This window comes from Lampetra fluviatilis, chromosome 15 (assembly GCF_964198595.1).
Source record: "Lampetra fluviatilis chromosome 15, kcLamFluv1.1, whole genome shotgun sequence".
In the NCBI taxonomy this organism is placed as follows: domain Eukaryota; kingdom Metazoa; phylum Chordata; class Hyperoartia; order Petromyzontiformes; family Petromyzontidae; genus Lampetra; species Lampetra fluviatilis.
In genome coordinates, this window is record NC_136289.1 from 14,663,451 (window position 1) to 14,685,270 (window position 21,820).

Genomic DNA, 21,820 nt, shown 5'->3' on the forward strand with positions numbered 1-21,820 from the left:
CCCAGCGGTGGATAGACCATGACTGAAGATGATATAAAGAAAACCCGTTACAATTGTGCCAAATTGCAATAAAATTCCTGTACACGTCTAATATCGTCAGCCGCGATCGATCCATTGCTGGGTCAAGGCCTGGATGATTGTTTTGACATGGATGACTGACGTCATTATTTGAATCGTTTATGAAGAGAGATGACATGGCAAGCGGTGGGAGCATCGATTACAGCAAAACTGTTGATCGATTATTGCAAAATTCACATTTGTAAGAACCCCTTCGGGAGAAAGTTGGTGTACATTTTAAAATATCACTCCCTTTGGCAGCCAAGTGAACTGTTAACCCACCAGCAGTGGGTTGACAAAGGGCCGAAAATGATCCTGTGTACCTAATCGATTACTCTGTATAACCATTAAACACGTGGCACACAGTGCGATTCAAAAGCACGTGCTCTCCTGTTCTGCCATGTCGGCGACTGTGACTCTCCACGGCCACACTGACAGGGAGGGAATGCTTCTTCACGTCCATAGGGATGTCCATTTTGATCCACGTGCCCACAAGGAGCCGTCGCGGTTGGGGGGAAATAAATAAATAAGTTTCCAACAAATCTCACCTTCGCTTTAGTTTCCTTGGCAGCTTACAAAGAGACGCGACCCCACAGCACATACAAAATAAATAAGCAAGCAATGTCTCCTCCTCATACCCGTCTCTCCACATCTATATATATACTCTATATATAATTCACAAGTGTCGGTCCATCCATCCGTCACGCTCTGTATCTCCCAAACCGTGACGTCGGAGAAAGACGTGAATACAACCGAGGATGTTCCTATCGCCGTAGACATTCCCGCGAAATTGTCTCGATTTCCAACATTTTCTCGCCAAAAATGCGACCAACCTCGCTGGAACATCCAAATTTCCCGCCACGTGTCCATGACCACTGGAATGCGCCTGGCACTTCCCTGCTCAAACCGGATCCTGCAAAAGCCAAAGGCCTATACGTTACTTCAAATCGTACAGCCGTGTAGACAATAACGTCAAGACATTACAGGGGTTCATGCGAACATCCAAATCGCTTACATTTCACTTTCGTCACGCGGAAATGCGCGGGGGCGGTGCGAGTGAAGCAGACGACCCTTGATGACACAGACCACCAGCAGCTGCACGGCCTTGTGGGAAGTGCGTCATTTCTGGCGGCATTGATTCAAGACAAAGCAAGCCTCTGCACCGGTTTCGACACGTCAGTGTCTCACCAGCAGAGCCAGGCTTGCTTCTTGAATCAATGCTGGCGAGCTGTCAGATCGCACCGGACTTCCCCCCCCCACCAGCAATGTGGCTCCCAGTCACAACTCATGCAGCTCTCGTCTTGCAGCTGCACACGCGCGGGGCTGAGTTGCAAGCTTCGCTCGTCACAAGCCACCCCATCTATCCTCTGCTGAAGGCTCTCAAAAGCCGCCCCTCCCCCGTCGCCATTCCTCGCCGTCTTGCAAGAATCCACATCTCGAGGCACCTGCACACGACGCTCAGTTCATTGCTCCATCTCCGCGGCGGGCGGGGGGCGGGGTCCCCCCAAGGGGCGCGTTTCCCTCCTTTGGCTGCCGCTCCGTCGTCAGTCTCGGCCACCAGCCGTGAATTCTTTGAGCGAAGCGTCGTTAATGACGTCACCGCACCGACGTCATAGGGCATGGGTGGAGCGTTACGGTTGACGTCACTGGAGTCCGCAAGAGGCGCCGGAACGCCAATTAATGTGTTAGTTGGAATTTCGGTGGCACTCCAAGTCGAGCAGCCCGGGACGCATAGCCCGGGACGCATAGCCCGGGACGCATAGCCCGGGACGCATAGCCCGGGACGCATAGCCCGGGACGCATAGCCCGGGACGCATAGCCCGGGACGCATAGCCCGGGACGCATAGCCCGGGACGCATAGCCCGGGACGCATAGCCCGGGACGCATAGCCCGGGACGCATAGCCCGGGACCCATAGCCCAGGCGTGTAGCTACGAGATAAGAGCTGCTCGTGAGAGACGGGGGGGGGGGCGGACGTGCAGTTCTACCCCGTAGGGGGGGCGAGGGGATTGGTGGATTGCAGGGAGGGGGGTTGCGGATTGGGGGGTGGGAGTGGAGGGGTGGGGGCAATGTCCCGGTCGCTCAAAATTTTCCTTTTTGATTCGCACGGCGCGGCCGTTATCAGCGCGCGCAGCCGCGGCGGCGTGAGACCCCCCCCCCCGCAATTCCATCTCCCCACCCCCCATCTCCCCACCCCCCATCCCATCTCCCCACCCCCCATCCCGTCCCCCATCCCATCCCCCATCTCCCCACGCCCCATCTCATCCCCCACCTCCCCACCCCCCATCCCATTCCCCACCACCCCGCCCCCCAGTTCCATCACCGCCCACCCCGGATCTCATCTCCCCACTCCCCATCACATCTCATCTCTTCCCATCTCGTCTCCCCACCCCCTCCATCCCAACTCCCCCCGCACCCCCCTCCCCCCGCACCCTCCAAACACCCCTCCCCCACACAGACCCCCGCCCGCGGGATGTCCCCCTCCCACTCTCCCTCCGATTGCTGCAGCGCGCGCCGCCCATCGATCTTCTCGGTCTGAAATCCCGGCTCTAACGCCCCGCTATTCATGAGCTGGATTGCGAGGTGAACGCGGCCCCGCGGGGGTCGGGGCCCCACGACAAGACCCCCCCCTTCCCCTCCGCCTTGAGAGGAGGGGTTCACGGTTGTGGTGGAGCGAGATTCTTGCGAGCGCTCGTGGGTCTACGTCTGTGTACGTGTGTGTGTGCTCCGAGTTTGCTCGCTAACAGCACTTGCCCCAACAGTCTGTTAAGGCTGTACGGGGGATCTTTGTTTTTTTGCTCCGAGTTTGGGGAGCGGTCGTGTAACGGTTGTCTCGCTGCGCTATGAACCCGCTGGCTGACACCGGTGCGAGTGATACGGGACTGGTGCTGGCCACCCCACCCCCTCGTGTACCGTTCCGGCCTTGACAAGTGCTCGCGAACGGCACTTGCCGCAGCAGTCCGTGAAGGCGATGCTGGAGAGATGTGTACACAAGTGGGGAGCGGTCGTGTCGCGGTTAGCGCGCTGCGCTCTGGACCCAGCCATCCGACACGCGTATCTCGTGTGGCCGTACGCGCGTATGCGTAATTCTGTTTAACACGTAGAATTTTTTATATTTACGCGATCTAACCCAAAAAATAACGATATTATAGATGCGTAATCCTGTCAGTACATGTACTTTGTGTGCTTGTGTATCGGTACGGTGCGTTTGCTTGTGTGCGTAGGCATGCGTGTCCGTGTGTATGTGAACGTAAGTGTAAATGTGTACGTTTGCGCATGCACGTGTGTGTGCGCGCGCTTGCAACTGGACGTGTGTCCGTGTGTGTACCCGTGCCCGTGCGTGTGCCCGTGCGTGCGCGTGATTCGGTCTGTAGGACTGCATGTGTGTGTGTGTATACACTACGCGTGGGTGTATTCGTGTCTCTGTGTACGTGCGTGAAAATAATATGCATGTGTATATAAAACAGATGGCCACGTGTATCTGTGTGCGTGCACACACGTGCGTACATGTGTGCACGTTGACGGCGTACGTGTGTTCCCGTGCGTGTGCGCACGCGTATGTGAACGCGTGATTGCGTTTGTACGTGCATTGTGTGCGTGTGCGTGTCGGTGTATATGCGCCTGCTCACCCGTGGGGTTACCGTCGTGCGTGTCTATTCTCTCGCGTGTCTATGCCTCTTTGTCGTGTGTCTAGGTTTGTCCCATGCGCGTGCACTTATGCATTCGCGCGTGCGCGTGTGTGTACGCGTGTGTGTACACGTGTGTGTACGCGTGTGCGTGCGCTAATAGCCTGGCTACGAACCCGGCGACACGAGTTCGAGTCCCGCTCATGGTCAACACCGGCCGGTGACGATAATTATCTGAACCGGTCATGGGCCTCCCCTAGGTTGGTTCAGCCTCGGTTGAGTACCTGGTGCGATGTGTGAACATCGCCACCGGGGAGACAAAAGCGGGCGGGCGTAGCGCTGACCACCCACTCCCTCGTGCGCCGTGTGCCTTCCTTCATAGGTGCGCGCTAACAGCACTTGCCCCAAAAGTCTGCTCAAGGCTACCCGGGGGATGTTTGTCTTTGTGCACGCGCTAAGGGCGGGGCCAGCCCCCGCGGCGAAGGGCCGCCCTGAGCGGGACGCCCACGCGTGCCGCCCCCTAGCGGCGGGCGGCGCGCGGGAACCAAACGGGAACGGGCCGGGGCGAGACGAGTGGAGGAGGAGGAGGAGGCGCGGCGCGAGCTCTCCTCTCGTTCACACGGCGCCCGCGACTCTCCCGCGGAGGGAATCTCAGCTCCGACATCCTCGCTACCGTCACCGTCCTTCATTGACTTCGCCGTCATCATCTGAACAGTAATTCGAACAATATTTGCGGTACATCTTTGTGGGACGAATCTTCGGAGACGGGAGTCGCGGGGTGCTTGCAGCGGTTGCGCGTGCGTGCGTACGTGCGAGTGTGCGTGCGTGTGTGTTGTGCTTGCGTGTGCGAGTGTCTTTGTGTGTGTGTGTGTCCCCGTGGTAAAAGTGTGGTCTCCGCTGGATCGAGACTCGCCGTGGCCTCCTTTACGAGGGGGGGGGGGCGCTGCTCGCTGACAGCACGCGCTCCGTGGGCTTTTAGCGAAATTAAAGAGCGCGAGGGGGGAGAGGGGGGGGCGACAGGCGGGGGAGGGGGGGGTGATGGCGAGCTGAAGACACCGCTGGAGAAGAAGGGACGCGAGACCTCTCCGCCTCGCTTCGCCATCCAGCGTGGACCCTGACGCAACCGCGTGAACCGCGCAGCGCTCTCCCGGCTCCCGCGAGCGAGCGCGGGGAGCGAGCGAGCGAGGGAGCGAGGGAGTCGAGTGGCGACTCCCGTCCGGGCTGGCGGGCGCGAGGTCCGTGGGCTCCTCCCGCGCGCTCCGCCGCCTCTGCCAGGGGGACGCAATGCGGCGCTCCGCGTCTCCCAGCCGCGCCGGCCACCGGGGAGTCTAGGAGCATGGCGGACGAAGCGCCGAGTTGGTGACATTAGCACCGCCACCGTTGCTGCTGCTGGCATATCGTGATCATTGTATTTGTGTCGTTATCAAGACACGAGGAGGAAGCTGCGTGGGGTCATCGGTCAATGGGAACCGCTGCGGCGGCGGCGCGCGCTGAAGGATTCTGAACGTCGGGGCAGAGGCGAGCGGAGAGGGGGCGCGCGACAAAGGGCAGGGCCCGGCCAGGGACGAAGGGCAGGGCCCGGGCAGGGCCCCGCGTGCAGGCGGAGTCATGTCGGGACTGCGCGACCCGGCGTCTCGACACGCCGTGCTCAGGGGCCACCTCGCCGCCATCCCTCCCGCGTCGGCGGCGCGATGCGTGCGCGTCTTCATCAGCGCCAATCCTGAAGGTGACGCCCCCCTCCCCTCCTATCCCCCCCCTTCCCCCGGGGCTCGACCTTACGCTCACCTTGCCCCTCACCCACCCACCTCACTCCACTCCCTCACCTGGGCCAGCGCGGGACCACGCGATAATGGATGAAGGCGCGCTGCTCATTGTCATCATCATCATCCCAGTCTCTGCGCGCGCCCCACGACATTGGTTGCCCGAGTGCTGTGAGCGCGCGCGCGCGACTGAGAGATCTCCCCGCGCGTGAACCCACCACACGGAACGGTTCACGCGCGGGGACGATGCGTTCGTGATCTCGCTGCAGAATCGTGCGTGGTATGCGACAGCTGTGTGAAAGCGCCCCGATCCAGCAGTGGATAAGACACGACGACGATTGATCTGATGAATGTCGAAGTGATGTAACGCGTTCCGTCGCGACAGGGGCGCGCTGTCGCGGCGCTAGAAACTCACCACGCCAAGCGCACGCGACCGCGCGCTCCGAGCTCCACCCGGGAGGGGGCGGGGAGGATTCCGCGCCGGGTTTCGCTGCGAACGCGAGCTGACATCGGCAGCAGCCGTTTAAACACCGCCTGCAGTACGCAAATCCCGGAATGGATCGCGCAGGAAAAAAATGCGTAAAACCGCGGCCTTCGCTACGCGTTAAAGACACTGGGCAGGAACGACGACCCCTGATCGCTAGCCCCGCCGATTCCCCCTTACAGAGAGAGGGAGACTCCCTTACACCTCTACCCGTCTGTGGGGTCTTTAAGCTCAATTAGCAAATCCGGTGAGACACGGAGACCCCCCCCTGGTGAGGGTGCCGAGACACCTCGGAATAATGCGGGAAGAGGCGGCATGGCGCGCCCCACGTGAGACGCACGCCACGTCACGCCGATCCGTGTGTGTCACGTGTGTCACGTGTTGATCCACTGCTGGATGAGGGCCTCCCCACGCCGTGCGGCTTGTCGTGGAGGTCATTTGCGGGTTGGGGAGGAAATTTAACATCGACGAGTGGGAGGGGGCATAGAATCACTACCATACAACGTAGCCCCGCCGCATACAACACCTGCTGTGCATGGTGGTCTCCCATCCAGGCTCGAGTTTGCTTAGATTCCGAGGTGGGAGGCGTTCCGGGTGATTGTCACAATAGCCTCGTGCCATCTACGAGTGGTGGCGCAGCACAGAGAGCTCGATACCCGGCAACCCGAGTCCTGGCTTCCTCGAGGCCGACTCGACCGTAAAGGGCTGATGAGTTCGAGCACGAGTGAAGCTGCGTGCGAACGCCGCCACTCGGGCACGGTGGTGAGTGGGCGTGGTGCTGGCATTAATAGGTGCTCGCGAACAACACGTGCCACAACAGCCTCTGTAGGCTATACAAGGGATCTTCGTGTATGTGCTGTACAGTATATACATAGTACAGATATACTCAATTATCGCTATTTGTTGGCTATGTCTTCACATGTCTACGTAGGGGCTAATGACGTTTTGGTGTTTAGCAAGGTGTTTAGCACGGTATTGTTGGTGTTTAGCACGGTGTTTAGCACGGTATTGTTGGTGTTTAGCACGGTATTGTTGGTGTTTAGCACGGTATTGTTGGTGTTTAGCACGGCATTGTAAGCAACGCAGAACTTTAGGCAGGCCATGCCCTTTCAGTGACATTTAAACCTCTGGGCCGTGATTTCTGGTCTATCAAAATCGAACATTTCGGCAGTCGGATTGCTTTAGCGATGAGCGGAAATCCCAAAGTGTTTTGGTTGTCGGATCACACGGAGGTGTTGCGATCCTCCCTTCCCGTGGGCCGCGAGAAGGAGCCGTAGATCCTGGCTCGCCAGGAGAAGGCGGCAGAGCAATAGATGTGGACACTATCTGTTCCACCTGCACGAGATGGACGATCGAGTGTCGACGCCTCGCGCGTGTGGGTATTCTCCGGGTGCTCCGCTTTCCTCCCACGTGTATAACTCTCATCCTTTGGCTGGACACATCCTTACATGTAGCGAACTGCAGAGATTGGGTAAACACTTGCTTGCTGCTGCCTTCCAGCTCGCATCTGTGAGCGATTGCGAGAGACGACACTTGCATAAATAACGCCGCTATCTGTACAACTAAAATAAGCACACTTTTTTATTATTATGCCAAATTACAGTCTCTTTCCCCTTCTAGAGCACAACTAGAATTAGAATCAGTCACCATCGCCTTGTATTAGATTAATGGCAAGTGGTATCGGGATGTGTGGGGCTCGCGTAGGTCAACTCAGCCTTAAATGAATGCCGGGCGTGGTGCTGACCACACCTATTTGCCGCGTGCGGGGAGAGCGGTGGCGCTGTGATTCGGGCACTGCGCTACGAACGCTGCTACATTACTTGTGTTTAGTACACCACCACCACCACCACGGAAAACAATCGGTGGCAAGTAGAACCTCGACATTATCTGGGATTCCCTGTAGATCGACTCAGCCTTCAAAAAAACATAGCACTCGGATATCTTAATCATCACGAGTAGTCGTGGTCTACGCACTGCTGGATGAAGGCTTCCTCGCGCCACGTCGTCAGCATCCCTCGAGAGCCACGGGGCTGGCTCCGATCCGTCTCACTCCTTGCACTCCAGCCCGATCCCATCGCTCCATCTCCGCGGTGGTCGTCCCCGTCCATGCCACCTCCACGTGCGCCGTGCCGGCTTCACCAGTGCTCGCTAAGCGCACTTGCCCCGCACATTTCACGAGGTTAAATGTGGAATCTTTGCGTCTGTGTCGCGTCCTTCGCTCGTTGCGTCTCGTGACCAGCTCACTCCTCTGCTCGCCAATTAGCGATGGAGCTATGCGATCGATTCATATTGATGCTTAAGTTCACGGCACGTGCAGCGAATCGCGCTTGGATTAAGGATCGATGTCTTTCTGTTTGCCTACCTTTTGTACGTCGTTGGTTCACGTGACCTCTCCAGCCTCTCCAGGCCGTTACATTAATTCAACACAATGTTCTGGAATCGCGACAGTTACATGAATAGCAAGTGGGATGAATCGTACGACCATCCCCGTGATACCGGTTACCGTAACCGGTTATAGAACCTCCACTCACCCCCTCCACGCGATGGTACACTCCGAGTCGCACACGGCCATGCGCAGCGTACACAGCGTGGCGCGAAGCACGTGCGGTAGGCGGGGAGAGCGGCGAGACACGAACAGCGGACAATCATAACAACACCCTGTGGTGGCTACCCGAGGAGGGTTCGGCTCTCACTCACTAGCCACTGATGTCAGCCGTGGCTGTGGCAATCGCCGGATTCGTAGCACGGTCCGCTCACCCCCCCTCCCTGCATTCCTCCACGCGAAGCTTTAGCGAGTCTCAGGACTCGTTCCGCAGGAGGGCGCGACCAACGCTGGGATGGTTGGTCCATGATGAGTGTGGCTACCCCGTGGGCGACAACCCGATAACTCAGAGGAAACCCACCCCTCATACGAATGGGGGTAAGCACTCACAAGTTCCGCACAGATGGATTCATATACAATCGCCGTGCCGCCTGCCGTTCCCACGCGGCACTGCAGAGAAGTCGGCAGCCTCCAGCATTGAGGGTGACGCGGGCGCAGATGGAGGAGAGGAGGGGAGGGATAAGGGAGGGGACCAGGGCACCTGGCGGCTGAGATCAGGACCCTGGGGGGGGGGGGGGGTCAGGATCCCGGGGGGGAGATGGCGGATGGGGTCTCATCGAGGCGTTCTTTGCAGACACGGAGGCGGAGAGGCAGGCGCTGCGGGAGCACGTCTTCCCCAAGCTGCGCGAGTTCTGCCGAGACAACTATGGTCTCGACTTCCAGGTGAGGCGACGACAGACGAAGCCGCCCCCCGTGTGCGCCCCCCATCTCCGCCTCGAACAGACGCTGGGCGACGGTGCTGTGAGCGAGCCGGCACGGCGCACCACGCCCGGCCGCCTTTGTCTCCATAGTGGCGACGCTTTGCACAGCCGCGCCAGGTACTCGGTGGAGACCGCGTCGACCTCGGAAGGGCCCAGAACCCGGCCAGAGACCCGCCTCTGCTGTTGGTCGTGAGTGGGAATCGATCTCTGGTGGCCACGCTACACCCACACCAAACACCACACCACGCTACACCCACACCAAACACCACACCAAGCACCACACTGCACACCACATGCAGAGTCCATACCAACGACGCCACTACATCTACACCATCACACAAACCACAAACACCACACTCCACATTGAAAATACACCAACGCCACTCAGACTCCAGACATCCAGCCCACACCGCAACACACACACACACTGCGAACATACATACATAGTACGGAGACTCAACACGCACCGCTATGCCACACACACCGCATACATTACTCCCACACCACGCATAACACGCACACCACCCGCCACCATACAAATACCACATCAGCGCCAACACACCATCTCTCCACTCTCAATCAAAACCACCGCTCCACCATCTGACACCACACCATCACTGCAGACATCACACCACACCATCACACCCCATGGGTTGGCTCCACACCCATCATGTGCTGAATAACCGAGCAGCACCGGTTCGGTTCGAGGCAATGACATCGACACAGAGACTCCTCAGTCGCATGTCCTACCGAGACTCCCCCCTGCGAATCGCAGTGCTGTGAGATGGTGTGGCACAGGTGGTGGGGCTACCGAGGTGATGGCGCTGTATAGAGGTGATGGGGTTAACACGAGAGGAAGAGGCGAGGCCAGGGCATTGGCATTGCACACACAACACACACGCTGCACCACAGCACGCGTAGCCTGCAACCGCACCCCGCTAAAGCGATTGACTCTCAGGGACGGATCATCCAGGCAGACGTCTTGAACCGCCAGACAGCGGCTACTGCCTGAATGTCCAGGCATTCTGTGCAGGCAGTCCCACGAAATGTTTCGCAGATTATCCGGTGATGTTGCTGCTGCTGTGGATGCGTTGGCAGTGGTGCACAATCAACAGATGTAAACGTTTGTCAAGAAGGCTGTGTGTGAGGCCTAAAAAGGAAAAATATGTAATAGGCAACGTTTTGGGCAATGGACCTTCTTCATAGCACGTGGCGAGGCCAGTAGAGATCGTAGATGATACAAGTCGATGACTGCACTTGTTTACACAATGGGACCTGATGAGAAGTACATTTTAAACGTTATCTGATGCCCAGTTTTGAAATTGTCATTTGAATAGTTATCTTACATAAATTGGTTTATTTAGTAGGCACTGTTTAGTCATTGTACTTTTTGAACATTGAAGGGGCATTCCTGTTCGACAACAGCAGGGACCAATCCCTGTGTGATCCACCAATCAGAATAATTATTGAAACTGGATGAAATCCGATGTGCGATAAAGGGTTGTATGACAGGCGCACGTGACCCCAACCCCTCCCCTCCCCGTTTCGTGGTGCCTTCCTCTACCCCCCCCGCCGCCCCCCCCAGGCGGTGGACGTGTTCTGGGGGATGGAGCCGGGCGAGTGGCACGAGCACGAGGTGCGGGAGCTGCGCACACGCCTGCTGCTCGAGTGCATGCGCACCTCGGTGGGGCCCTGCTTCGTGGTGCGTCACCCCCCCCACCGCCGCACGCCCACCGGCACCAGCCCTGCCACTAGTGATGCTGATATCACCGCCGATACCACTAGCCCTGGAGTTAGCCCTGCTGATAGCAAAGCTGCTAGCACGAGCCATGGAAATAGCCCTAATGATACCGCTTGCACTGCTGATAGCACTAGCCCTGGTACACTAGTCCTGATACTAATGCTATAGGCCTGATACTAATACTAGCCCTGCTGGTAACACGCCAGCCCTGGCAGCAGACCCGATGCACACACGGCCCCAGTAACCCCCACTGTGTGCTCCTGGCGCATTCCCACTCCCCGCGTCACTGCTGCTGATGTTGCTGCTTCTGTTGCTGCTTCTGTTGGTGCTGATGCTACTGCTGCAGCTGATGCCTCTGTTGCTGATGCCACGGTGAATGCCACAGATGCGGTCTGCTGTTGAAGCTCTTGTTTCTGATGCTGTTGAGTGTTGCTGATGCAGCTTTTTTTATATTGCTGATGATGAGGCTTCAGCTGCTGCTGTTTTTGCTGATGCGGCTGATGCTGTTGTTGTTACTACTGTTGCTGATGCTGTTGTTGCTGCTGTTGTTGCTGCTGCTGTTGCTACTACTGCTGCTGTTGTTGCTGCTGCTGCTGTAACTTTCGACTCTTCAACTCGGGACAACTCACTCTGCAACACCCCACCCGCCCGGGAGTGCTCTTTGTAGAATTCGAGGGGGAGGGGGGGCTGAAAGGATGGAGGGGGGCCCCTTGGCAAGAGTGAAACTGCCCCCCCCCAGCTTCCTATCCTCCCCCCACCCCCCTCTGCTACAAGGGTCATCGTACCGCCCAGGTTGTGCTGTCCATCTCTCCGGGGAAGGGGGCGTCTGTGATATGGGATGATCGCCCGATGGCCCTCCTCCTTCACAGCGCGCGAGCTTGGTCATGATTGGACCGTGCCGCTATGCATGCGGAGTGACTGACTCAGAGACACTAAGAGTAGGAGGCACTCTGTTTATTAACACGGCCTGACAGTAACACTTAGCCGAGATGGTGAAGACTCCAGCAGCAGCACGACGGGGACCCCCCCACTCCACACGACAGCCCCGAGCTCCTCTCCCGGGGCCCCGCTTATACTGTCGGCGTGGCCTGGCTCCGCCCCCAGCCACGCCCCCTTCTGGAACCTACCAGCGGGTTCTCGACGTGCCCCTTCCATGACCTTTCTCCTACATCCCTCTCTGGTCTACCACATGGCCTGCTGTCAGTCAGGGCTGCTGCACGCTGCAGATCCCCTTCCCTGCCAGCAGCCAGCGCTATGCTGCTACCTGACCGATTCTATGTCACTACACATGTACCATGATGAACTTGAGTCCCACCGTGTGGAGCCAACCGTGCTAACCTGAGATGTCCCCCCCCCCCCCCCCCCACCTGCCACGACCCTGCAGGGGCTGCTTGGGGAGCGCTATGGGGACGCGTGCCTCCCGGGACAGATCGAGGCGGCGGAGTTCGAGCGGATCCTGGAGAGCGCCCTCGGCGCCGGCCTGAGCACTCGCGCCCTGGAGGAATGGTACCGGCGAGACGAGAACGCCGTGCCGCCCGCGTACTACCTCCTGCCCCGGGGGGCCCGGGGGGACGCGGTGAGGAGCCCCTACCACCCCATACCAGTTACCATCATCAAGACTCCGATGTTGTTTACGGATTGTTTGCGCCGTGTATAGATTTGGAACAATGTCTGACGTTTTCACTCCGTCGTCTTGGCACCGGGGCGCCTCGGTGATGAGACGTTAACTACCTCGCCTGGTATATAGGAGGTCATGGGTTTGATCCCCACCCTGACACATGTATATTTGCATGTTCTTCTGGTGGTCGTGTGGATTTTTCTCCAGGTCTTCTGGTTTTTGCCTCCACGTTTAGAAACATACGTTTAGAGTATTTTGCTCTCAATTTCCACATGATAAGCCACTTCGCTGAGCTATCATTTGTGGCCAGTCGCTTCTGAAAACGAGCTATATAGCTCAGTGGGCCTTAACTGGTAAAATACAAAGAGTTAATTTTTTCCTGAAGAAGCCACAGGAACATGGAGCGAAACGTCAGAACAGACGTTATGAGCAACCCAAAGATGCACAACTGTTCACTGACCGCGGCGGTGCACGTGGCGGCAGCAGGGGGATGGGCAGAGCCGTGCCGAGGAGCGGGAGGCCTGGATGTCGCTCGCGGCCGAGATGCGCGCCGTGCTCAAGGCGGCGGTGACGCTGTGCCAGTCACGCGGCCTCATCACCAGTGGCCAGGCACAAAAGTACTTCACTTCAGGTACATCATCATCCTCATCATCATTGCCATCATTGTCGTCGTTGTCTCTGGCTCAGAAAAGCCGTCTCAGAGCCGTGCTTTCTTCAGCCAGCCAGAGGCGAGCCGTCGCTAAGAACACGGCCGCCCTCGAAGTGGATGGAGGACGCAGTTGACGCGAGGAAGCCTTGAGCGGCTTCACGCCTCTAACGAGCCGTGAGCCGGAGGGGTGCCGTGGGTGTGAAGCGGTGGGGGTGGAGAGCGGCAGTGTGAGCCCCGGGGATGAATGCAGGGGACTGGGAGCCACCCCCTGAACAGAGGGTTCACGTGAGGTGTCTCTAGTCGCAAATGATGTCATCGCGCCATCACCACCACGCCCAGTTATGCAGCCTCCAAAACACGCGTGTACAGCAGAATGAATGAGCTGCGGCGCCGGTGACACAATTGCGACGCCCCCCCACCTCCCCTATTCCGCGCAGGCGTGGAGGAGGAGTTCATGTGCGCGCTGGACAAGCAGCCGCTGAGCCAGGTGCGCCGCTGCGTCTGCTACATCCGCAGCATCCAGGATGCGGAGCGCTTTGCCTGCGTGCCGCGCATGGCCCGCTACCTCGACCTCTCGTCGCCCGACGCGGCCGGCATGGCCAAGGTGGCGCGCGACCCCAGGGCCCTGCAGAAGCTGCAGCGGCTGCGCGACTCTTTCGTGCCGGCGTGCGTGAGCGACTCAAAGCTGCGCGTCTACTCCTCCGTGACGCTGTGCGACGCGCGGCTGGGCTACACAGAGCAGTTCGAGCGCCAGTACGTGGAGGGCCTCTGCCGCCAGTTCTACGAGGACATGATAGACATCATGGAGACGACGGTGCCGCGCGCGTGCGACGCGGAGACGGAGCGCGCCTACGAGGAGGTGCTGCAGCACGTGTCGCTGTGCACGACGTACCGCGCGCTGTACGCCTACGCGTGCGACGCGCTCGCCGTGCTCGGGCAGTACGTAGCCGGCCGGCGCTCCCGCGTCTTCCCGCTCGTTGTCTTCGGCGGGCCCTGCAGCGGCAAGACACTGCTCATGGCCGAGGCGGCCGCGCGGGTGAGAGCGGGCGGGGAGCGTGCGTCGTGCGGAGAGTTCGCCCCTCCCCAACCCCCCCTGATTACGCGCGTCATCCGTGCTCAGACCTGGCGCACGGTCAACTCGCCGTGGGGTGTTGTGTTTGTGGTTCTTGTTCAAATTTGTTTGCTTTGTTGCTGCACAGCTCCCCTTAAAAGGGAAAATCTGTAATGGGCAACGTTTCGGGCAATGGCCCTTCTTCATGGCACGTGAAGTTTCACGTATGTAGGTAGAACTTATTTCGCACCGTACCTAGCCAACCATACTAATCGGAGGTGTGGTAGACAGACAAACTAAGTTCAAAATAAATTAATTATCAATCTAGATGAAAAAGTGCGTAGCCCCAGTGGTTTCCTAGCATTCCAGACAGCCGCAGAAGCGCATCTGAAAGCGGTGACCATCTTTTTTTGATGGCCAGCCAAAAGTCACTGCTGCGAGGATGACTGGAGTTCACGTGATGGTTTATGCTTCTTGACGAAGTAATTGTGGTTAAATTGTGGCAAGCACTTTGCGTGTAATGAGTGCAACTTTATGCACGTTTCAGACCGTGCCTCTAACCATTCGCCCCTTCTCTCCTCCGCCCCCCCCAGGCCTACCAATGGCTCAAGGAGCGGAAGGGTCCCGAGTATTTCCCCACGGTGCTCGTGCGCTTCCTGGGCTCCACAGACGACAGCAGCACCCTCCGCGGCCTCCTGCGCAGCCTGTGCCAGCAGGTGGCCTGGGTCTACGGCAAGCCGCTGGGGCCCTTCCCGGAGGGGGTGCGCGAGCTGCAGGCACTGTGGCTCTCGCTGCTCACGGCGTCGAGCAACGACCAGCCGCTCGTCATCATCCTGGATGCGCTGGATCAGCTGGCGGAGGACGACGACGCGCGCTCCGCGTGGTGGCTGCCCCCGACGTTGCCCTCATCGGTGCGGGTCATCGTGTCCACGCTGCCCAACAAGTTCGGGGTCCTGCAGTCGCTGAAGAAGAAGATCCCGGACGAGCACAACTACGTGGAGATGGTGGCGCGCGACAAGAAGACCTGCAACCAGATGCTGAAGGCGCGGCTGTTGCAGGCCAAGCGCAAGGTGACCTCGGGCCAGCAGATCTACATCAACGAGGCGCTGCTGCGCTGCACGCTGCCCATGTACCTGAACCTGCTGCTGGTCGAGGTGTCACGCTGGCGCTCACACAAGGACGTGGACGACTCCACGCTGTGCCGCACCGTGCACGAGAGCATCGAGAACCTCTTCGCCAACCTGGAGCTCAAGTGCGGCCCCCGCTTCGTGTCACGCGCCCTCGGCTACGTCACCCTGGCCAAGCACGGGCTGTGCGAGGCCGAGCTGGAGGACGTCCTCTCCCTCGACGACTACGTCGTGCAGGAGACGCTCGCCGCGGCGCACTGGAACGCGGCCGCCTCCGCGGCCTGCGGCGACGGTGCCGTAGCGGCGGCCGCCACGTTCGCGCGCGTGCCCTACTTCAAGGTGGCCACGCTGCGCTTGGAGCTTCAGGGCTACCTGGTGGAGCGCGACGTGCACGCCACCCACCTGCTCGTCTGGGCCAACCGCCACCTGGTGTTCGTGGCCAACAAGCTGTACCTGAGCGACGCGGACGCCGTGACGGAGATGCATGGCGTGCTGGCCGACTACTTTTCCGGCCAGTGGTCGGCCGGAAGGCCCAAGCCCCTGCAGGGCCCGCGCGAGACGCTCGCTCCGCGCAGGGGCAACGCCGCGGGGGGCGCCGCGGTGTCTTCCTCGTCGTCCTCGGCGGTGGCCGTGGGGGGACGTCACCCGAACCACGACAAGAAGAACCACCACCACGGCGCCGGCGAGTTCTACGACCGCCAGGCCGTGTCGCAGCCCTGGAACTTCCAGTGTCGCCTGCTGGAGATCAGCCAGCTGTTCGTGAACCTCCGGAAGCTCAAGGAGCTGCCGTACCACCTGACCAAGAGCGGTCGCGTGGACGACCTCCTCTTCAACGTGATCCTCGACTTTGGCTACATGCACGCCATGGTGCAGTCGGGCCGCCTGCACGCGCTCGTGCTCGAGATGGAGGCAGCGCATGCGCTCACGCAGGACAAGGACGTGCGCTTTCTGGCGGACACGCTGCGCGGCGTCTCCCCGGCGCTCATGGAGGACCCCAACTCCCTCTCCACCGAGCTGCAGCAGCGCATGCTGCCCTTTGTGCGCGTCTACCCCAAGATCCGCCACATCCTGCAGGTGTGCGACCGTGAGGGCCTGCGCTACTGCTCCATCGTCACGCTCCTCTCGCCCATGGACCGCCTGGGCGAGCCCAAGCGCGTGCCGCTCACGACCAACGCGGTGCGCATCACTGACGTGCTGCCCACGTCCAAGCCCGGCGTGATCGTGGCGGCGCTGGACAACGGCACGGTGAGCACGTGGGACCTGGCGCGCGGGCAGCCCGTCAAGCACATCACGACGCACGGCGTGCCGCTGCTGAGCGCGCAGCTCAACGGCGACGAGAAGTACCTCGTCGCGTCCACACTCAACAACACGCTGCTCGTGTTCGACCACTGCTCGTCAACGCTCCTCTACGAGGTGGAGGTGAAGGCGCCCAAGCTCGCCGCGCAGAACCACCACCAGCACCACCACCAGCAGCACCACCATCAGCACCACCAGCAGCAGCCTGCTGCACCGCCGGAGCCGGTGCAGCAGGCGATGGGCGGCTTCCGGCTGTCGACGAACCACGCGCTCGCCTGGCTCGAGAGGAGCACGGAGGTGCACGTGATCGACCTCAACTACGGCTGGCCGCTGTGCGTGTGCCACTGCTGGTACGAGGTGACGTGCGCGCAGTGCTCGGAGGACGGCATGTACGCCTTCTGCGGCCAGCAGCTCAACACCACCTCCATCTTCCGCCTGGAGAGCGGCGAGCGCCTCGCCACTGTCACGTCCGAGTGCTCGGCGGGCTACGTGCACGCCATCCTGTTAGCGGCGCAGGCGCAGGAGCTGTACGCGGTGGACAACGGTGGCAGCCTCGCCGTGTGGGACCTGGAGGAGATCACCAACCCGCAGCTGGTGGAGGAGTTCGACTGTCGCGGCGGGGAAGCGGGCGACGTGGCGAGCGTGGAGCTCTCCAAGCAGCAGAACGCTCTGCTCATCTGCAAGCGCTTCAGCATGGAGGTGTGGGACACCTTCTCCTGGGCCATGACCGACAAGTTCAAAGCTCGGCGCAACGAGAAGTTCCTGTGCGCCGTCCTGTCGCGCAACTGCGAGTCCATCGTGGCGGCCATCGAGATGATGGCGTCCATCTTCATCTGGAGGCGCGACACGGGCCAGTGCCTGGCCACGCTGCCCGGCAACTCGGGCATCGTGACGAAGCTCATCAAGTCGGCGGTGAACGACACGCTGCTGGCCGTCACCTCCAAGGGCGTGCTCTCCGTGTGGGACATGGAGGCGATCGACGCCATCTCGGCCGTCGACAAGACGGGCAAGGCCATCCGCTGCGTGCTGCTGCCGTCACGCGGCGAGTGCGTGTTCACGACGGACGGCACGGACACCATCTACAGGTGGAACATCCACTCGGGCTTCATCGAGTCGCTGTACAAGCACGAGGGCGCCGTGGAGCAGTGCGTGCTCACCTCGTCCGCCGAGGTGATGGTGTCTGCGGACGCGACGGGGAACCAGTTCGTGTGGATCACGGGCAGCGGCGAGTGCCTCTTCCGTATCACGGGCCAGCGCGCGTCGCAGCTGCTGGTCACGCACAACGACCTCTTCGTGGTGTCGCTGTGCGAGAAGAAGGCGTCGCGCGTGTGGCGCCTGGCCACGGGCAACAAGGTGTGCAACATCCTCGTTGGCCTGGAGAACGCGGCCATCACGGCGGCCAACACCTTCCTCGTGGGCCTCAACCAGAACTCGCTGCTCGCCGTCAACCTGTGGACGGGCAGCGTCTCCAAGAAGTTTGCGTGCGAGGACGGCACGCGCATCCTCGCCTACCGCCTGCTGCCCGACTGCCCGGACTACGTGGCCATCGTCACCACGGCGGGCACCATCTTCACCTGGAGCCTGGCGGACGAGGCAGTGCGCCGACGCGTGCAGCTGCCCGCGCAGTTCCACAAGCGCCTCGAGGACTTCCAGATCTCGCCCAGCGGCAAGCTGGCCGTGCTGTCGACGGGCGACGAGAGCGTCAACGTGCTGGACCTGCACAACGGCAAGCTGCGTGTGCTGAACGCGGGCGGCGCCGTGTGGCAGCAGAAGCTGTCGACGGACGGCCGCTACGTCGTCTACGTGTGCTACAAGCGGCGGCGCGACGAGCTGTGCGCGCTGCTCGTCGAGGACCCAGCCAATGCGCAGGCCGTGACCGCGTGCCTCAAGGTGGTGCGCCTGGCCGACGGCAAGTGCATCGGCGCGTGCACGCTCTACAAGGCGCCGTCGTGCTTCGTCATCTCCAAGCGCCACCTCAACATCGTCATCGGCTTCGAGGACGGCAGCGTGGGCGCCTACACGGTGGTGGACAACGTGGACGCGGCCATGAAGATCAAGATCGCCTCGTCGCCCAGCCGCCGCATCAGCGCCATGTCCAGCCAGGTGGCGAGGCCGCGGCGCCTCGTGCACGCCCACAAGGCCACCGTCGACGTCCTGTGGAGGGAGTCCAGCGAGGAGTTCACCAAGGGGGGCGCGTGCGGGGGAGGTGGGGGGGGCCTGGGGGGCGCCGGAGGGGCGCACCTGCTGGGACCCACCAACGTGAACATGGGAGGGGGGGGCGGAGGTGGTGGGGGCGGAGGAGGCGGGGGGGGAGATGTCACCTCCTCGCCCCTCTCTGGGGGGCCCAAGAGCGGCCACAACTGCTGCTCCCCCCACCCCCTGGAGCAAGTGGATGCACACAACTCGGCCAGATGACGAGCGCCAGTGATGATGACGAGCGCCGGTGATGATGATGATGTTCGAGTGGTGGTTGGGATGCAAGGAGATTGACATTCCTCTTGATACGTATTTGTTGATCATGCTGGTTATGATGCGATTGAGGGTGACGACTATGTGATAATACCATTGTGGTCATGTACCACGATGATGCTGAGGATTATTGAATCAAATCGAGGTTACTGATGGCGTTTGATAAAATCACATTAATTATTGATGATTGTTGCAATGAAAGGAGATTGTGGATGGGTGTGATAATGCTGTTCACTGGTGATAGAATCTTAGAGGATGTTGATGCTTGTGATAGTGAAAATACTTGCCCATGGCCGTGAAATGAGATTGAGGATGCTGCTGTTCGTGATAATGACTTTAACTATTATTGAAGATGCAATTGCACGCCGTTGCCGCGTGTGTGTGGACAATGTCCACTGTGACTGAAAACTTAGCAACGTGGCCGGATCTCTCCCTCCCCTTCTCTGCGTGGTGATGCAAGGACCCAGTCGACAGGGGGCACTAACGCACATTTCCAGACCCCCAGCCTAAGACTCCCCTTGGTGCCACGAGACGAGCAGACACGGAGGCCAGGTGGTGGTGCCTGGTGTGGTGGTGCCTCGTGCCACGACTCCCAAGTCGCCAAGCTCTTGCAGAAGGACGCGATGGCGAGCGCCGCGTTGTGGCGACCTCGGCAGCATTGTCCGTGATGAACTCTTGACTGAGTGCCCACCAGGGGACCCGACGCCGCTGCCTTGGAAAGAAAGAACCAAGCCCCCACCCCCTTCCAATGCCCTGCGCCCTGCCCCACACTCTGGCGAGTGCTTTGCTGGGTGGTTAACTGTTGCGTGTCCGTGTTTATCTTGGGCCAGAGTGAATCGTCCAAACCTAGGAACTACTGGGAATCCAATGAGCTGATTTGTTTACCTATGTGTGTTTATCTGTTTACGTTCATACATTTGGTTGTTTGAGCAAGTTGCTGGGTTGGTACGTGCAGCACGGAGCGCGTTTAGTGAACACTCCCCCTCCCGCGTGTGAAGTTGCGAGGCCGAAGCGTCCAGGTTTGCTCCCTGGCCAAGTGGCCATCATGAATTCCCACCCTCCCTGGGGGCCGAGTCGCTCCATTGGTGGTAATGGAGACATCACCGAGTTTTTTCCACAAATCGGACGAAACACGCAGAGTGGCCCCGCACGCTCCCTACAGCTCAGGCGCCACCTCCATTCCTCTACCGGACCCTCGCCACCCCGAGCTCCTGGTCGGGTTCCACGTTCACATGGCTGCGACGCCTCCATACAACGATGGACGCCCTTGGTTTTGGGAGTGCAGTGGTACTCGTTCTCTCAACAGTGACTGGACGGCAAGCTTAAATGTACCCCACCACTAATCGAGCTGGATGGGCAGAGCCCCACGCGGATGAATGGCGATGCGCAGGGCGAGTCACGGGGCAACCCCCCCACGCCGTCACCCCGGAGCAGCAGCAGCTCGGCCAGACCAGGAGCCCGCTCCGGGCGCGACCTTGGGGCCCTGCAATGGTATTTTTCTAATGGCTCTCGCGCGTGCAATGACAGCGTCCCTCTGCTCCCCCTCCTCCCTGCCTCCCCCGCGCCGCGAGGCCGAGCTCCTGGTACCCGCAGCATTAAGCAATAAAACCGGCTGATGTTGGAGTTGACTCCCTCACCCTGCATTGTCAACGCGGCGAGTTTGTTGCGAGAATTTCCAAACGAGACGTGCACATGTGTACACATGACGCGGCCACGTGATGTATGTAAACATCCATTAGCAGTTCCATGAAAAACTGTTTTGTGGTGCCCTTTTAGATCATCACCAATTACATTCTGCGCAGATGTGATACACAAGAGATAGACAACCGTGGACCATTTCATCAATTAGGACTCATTAGCAGAGTAGTACTGTTGTCAAAACAGTTACTGTACTGACGAGTCCTAATTGAGGAAACCACTCCAGTTAGCCATCTTTGCATCACTGCTGCTGCCTCACATTTGCTCAAAGTCATGTTTATGGTGACCACAGACAAGAGGGACCACAATATAATTCTGGAACTGTCGATGTTTTTTTCCATGATACATAGGGCTGTGTGCTGTGTTTTAACACGGTGTGCGTGTCGTGGGTTGCACTGTTGCTGTTACGTCTCATAATTGACAGATTAAATGTTAGGTTTGCAAGAATTTTCGCGATTTTTGTTTTTCGCTCGCAATACAATGTTGTCAGTGACTTACGAAGACGAACACAGGGGCAGTGGGGGGTGCGCTGGGGACACTCGTGCCTCAGCCATAAACGTCGACGTTCGATTCCCGACCCAGGCGCCTTTCCGTGTGGAGTATGGATGTTCTGTCTTGCATGGGTTTCCACCAGGTGCTTCGATTTTAGCAACAAAATCACAAAATGTAACCGATATTGGCCAAACATCTCAATGCTGACAGAATCCCTGCATATATCCGCATTGGCATCACACACAGCAGCAGCACCAACATCGCTCCGTGTTGCGGAAAATTGGCATCAAGCCCTTCGGAAGAGAGTTTAGACTCGGACGGTCCCGGGTGAACACGCACAACAATAATCATGACCACGGGGCGAGGGCATGATGCAGATTTAGCGGCCAATCCACGGAAAATCGTTACAAACTTTCCTCGAGTGGCCGGAAGCCTCGACACGCTTCGCCC

At 59.5% G+C, this 21,820-nt stretch overlaps 1 protein-coding gene and 1 long non-coding RNA gene across 2 annotated transcripts; both read left to right on the plus strand.

The window, feature by feature from the left end:
- Window positions 1-2,539: 2,539 nt before the first annotated feature.
- Window positions 2,540-18,958, plus strand: NWD2 (NACHT and WD repeat domain containing 2; the record flags this gene model as incomplete). The annotated part of the gene is made up of 8 exons (XM_078863421.1): window positions 2,540-4,396; window positions 5,111-5,408; window positions 9,103-9,191; window positions 10,815-10,931; window positions 12,355-12,546; window positions 13,072-13,219; window positions 13,675-14,273; window positions 14,882-18,958. Coding segments are annotated over exons 2-8 (5,340 nt in total), but the record flags the coding sequence as incomplete, so codon positions are not given.
- A 33-nt stretch (window positions 18,959-18,991) lies between these two features.
- LOC144936283 (uncharacterized) lies at window positions 18,992-20,816 on the plus strand. The gene is made up of 2 exons (XR_013637414.1): window positions 18,992-19,154; window positions 19,641-20,816. It is a non-coding gene; the product is annotated as an uncharacterized LOC144936283 (long non-coding RNA).
- Window positions 20,817-21,820: the final 1,004 nt, after the last annotated feature.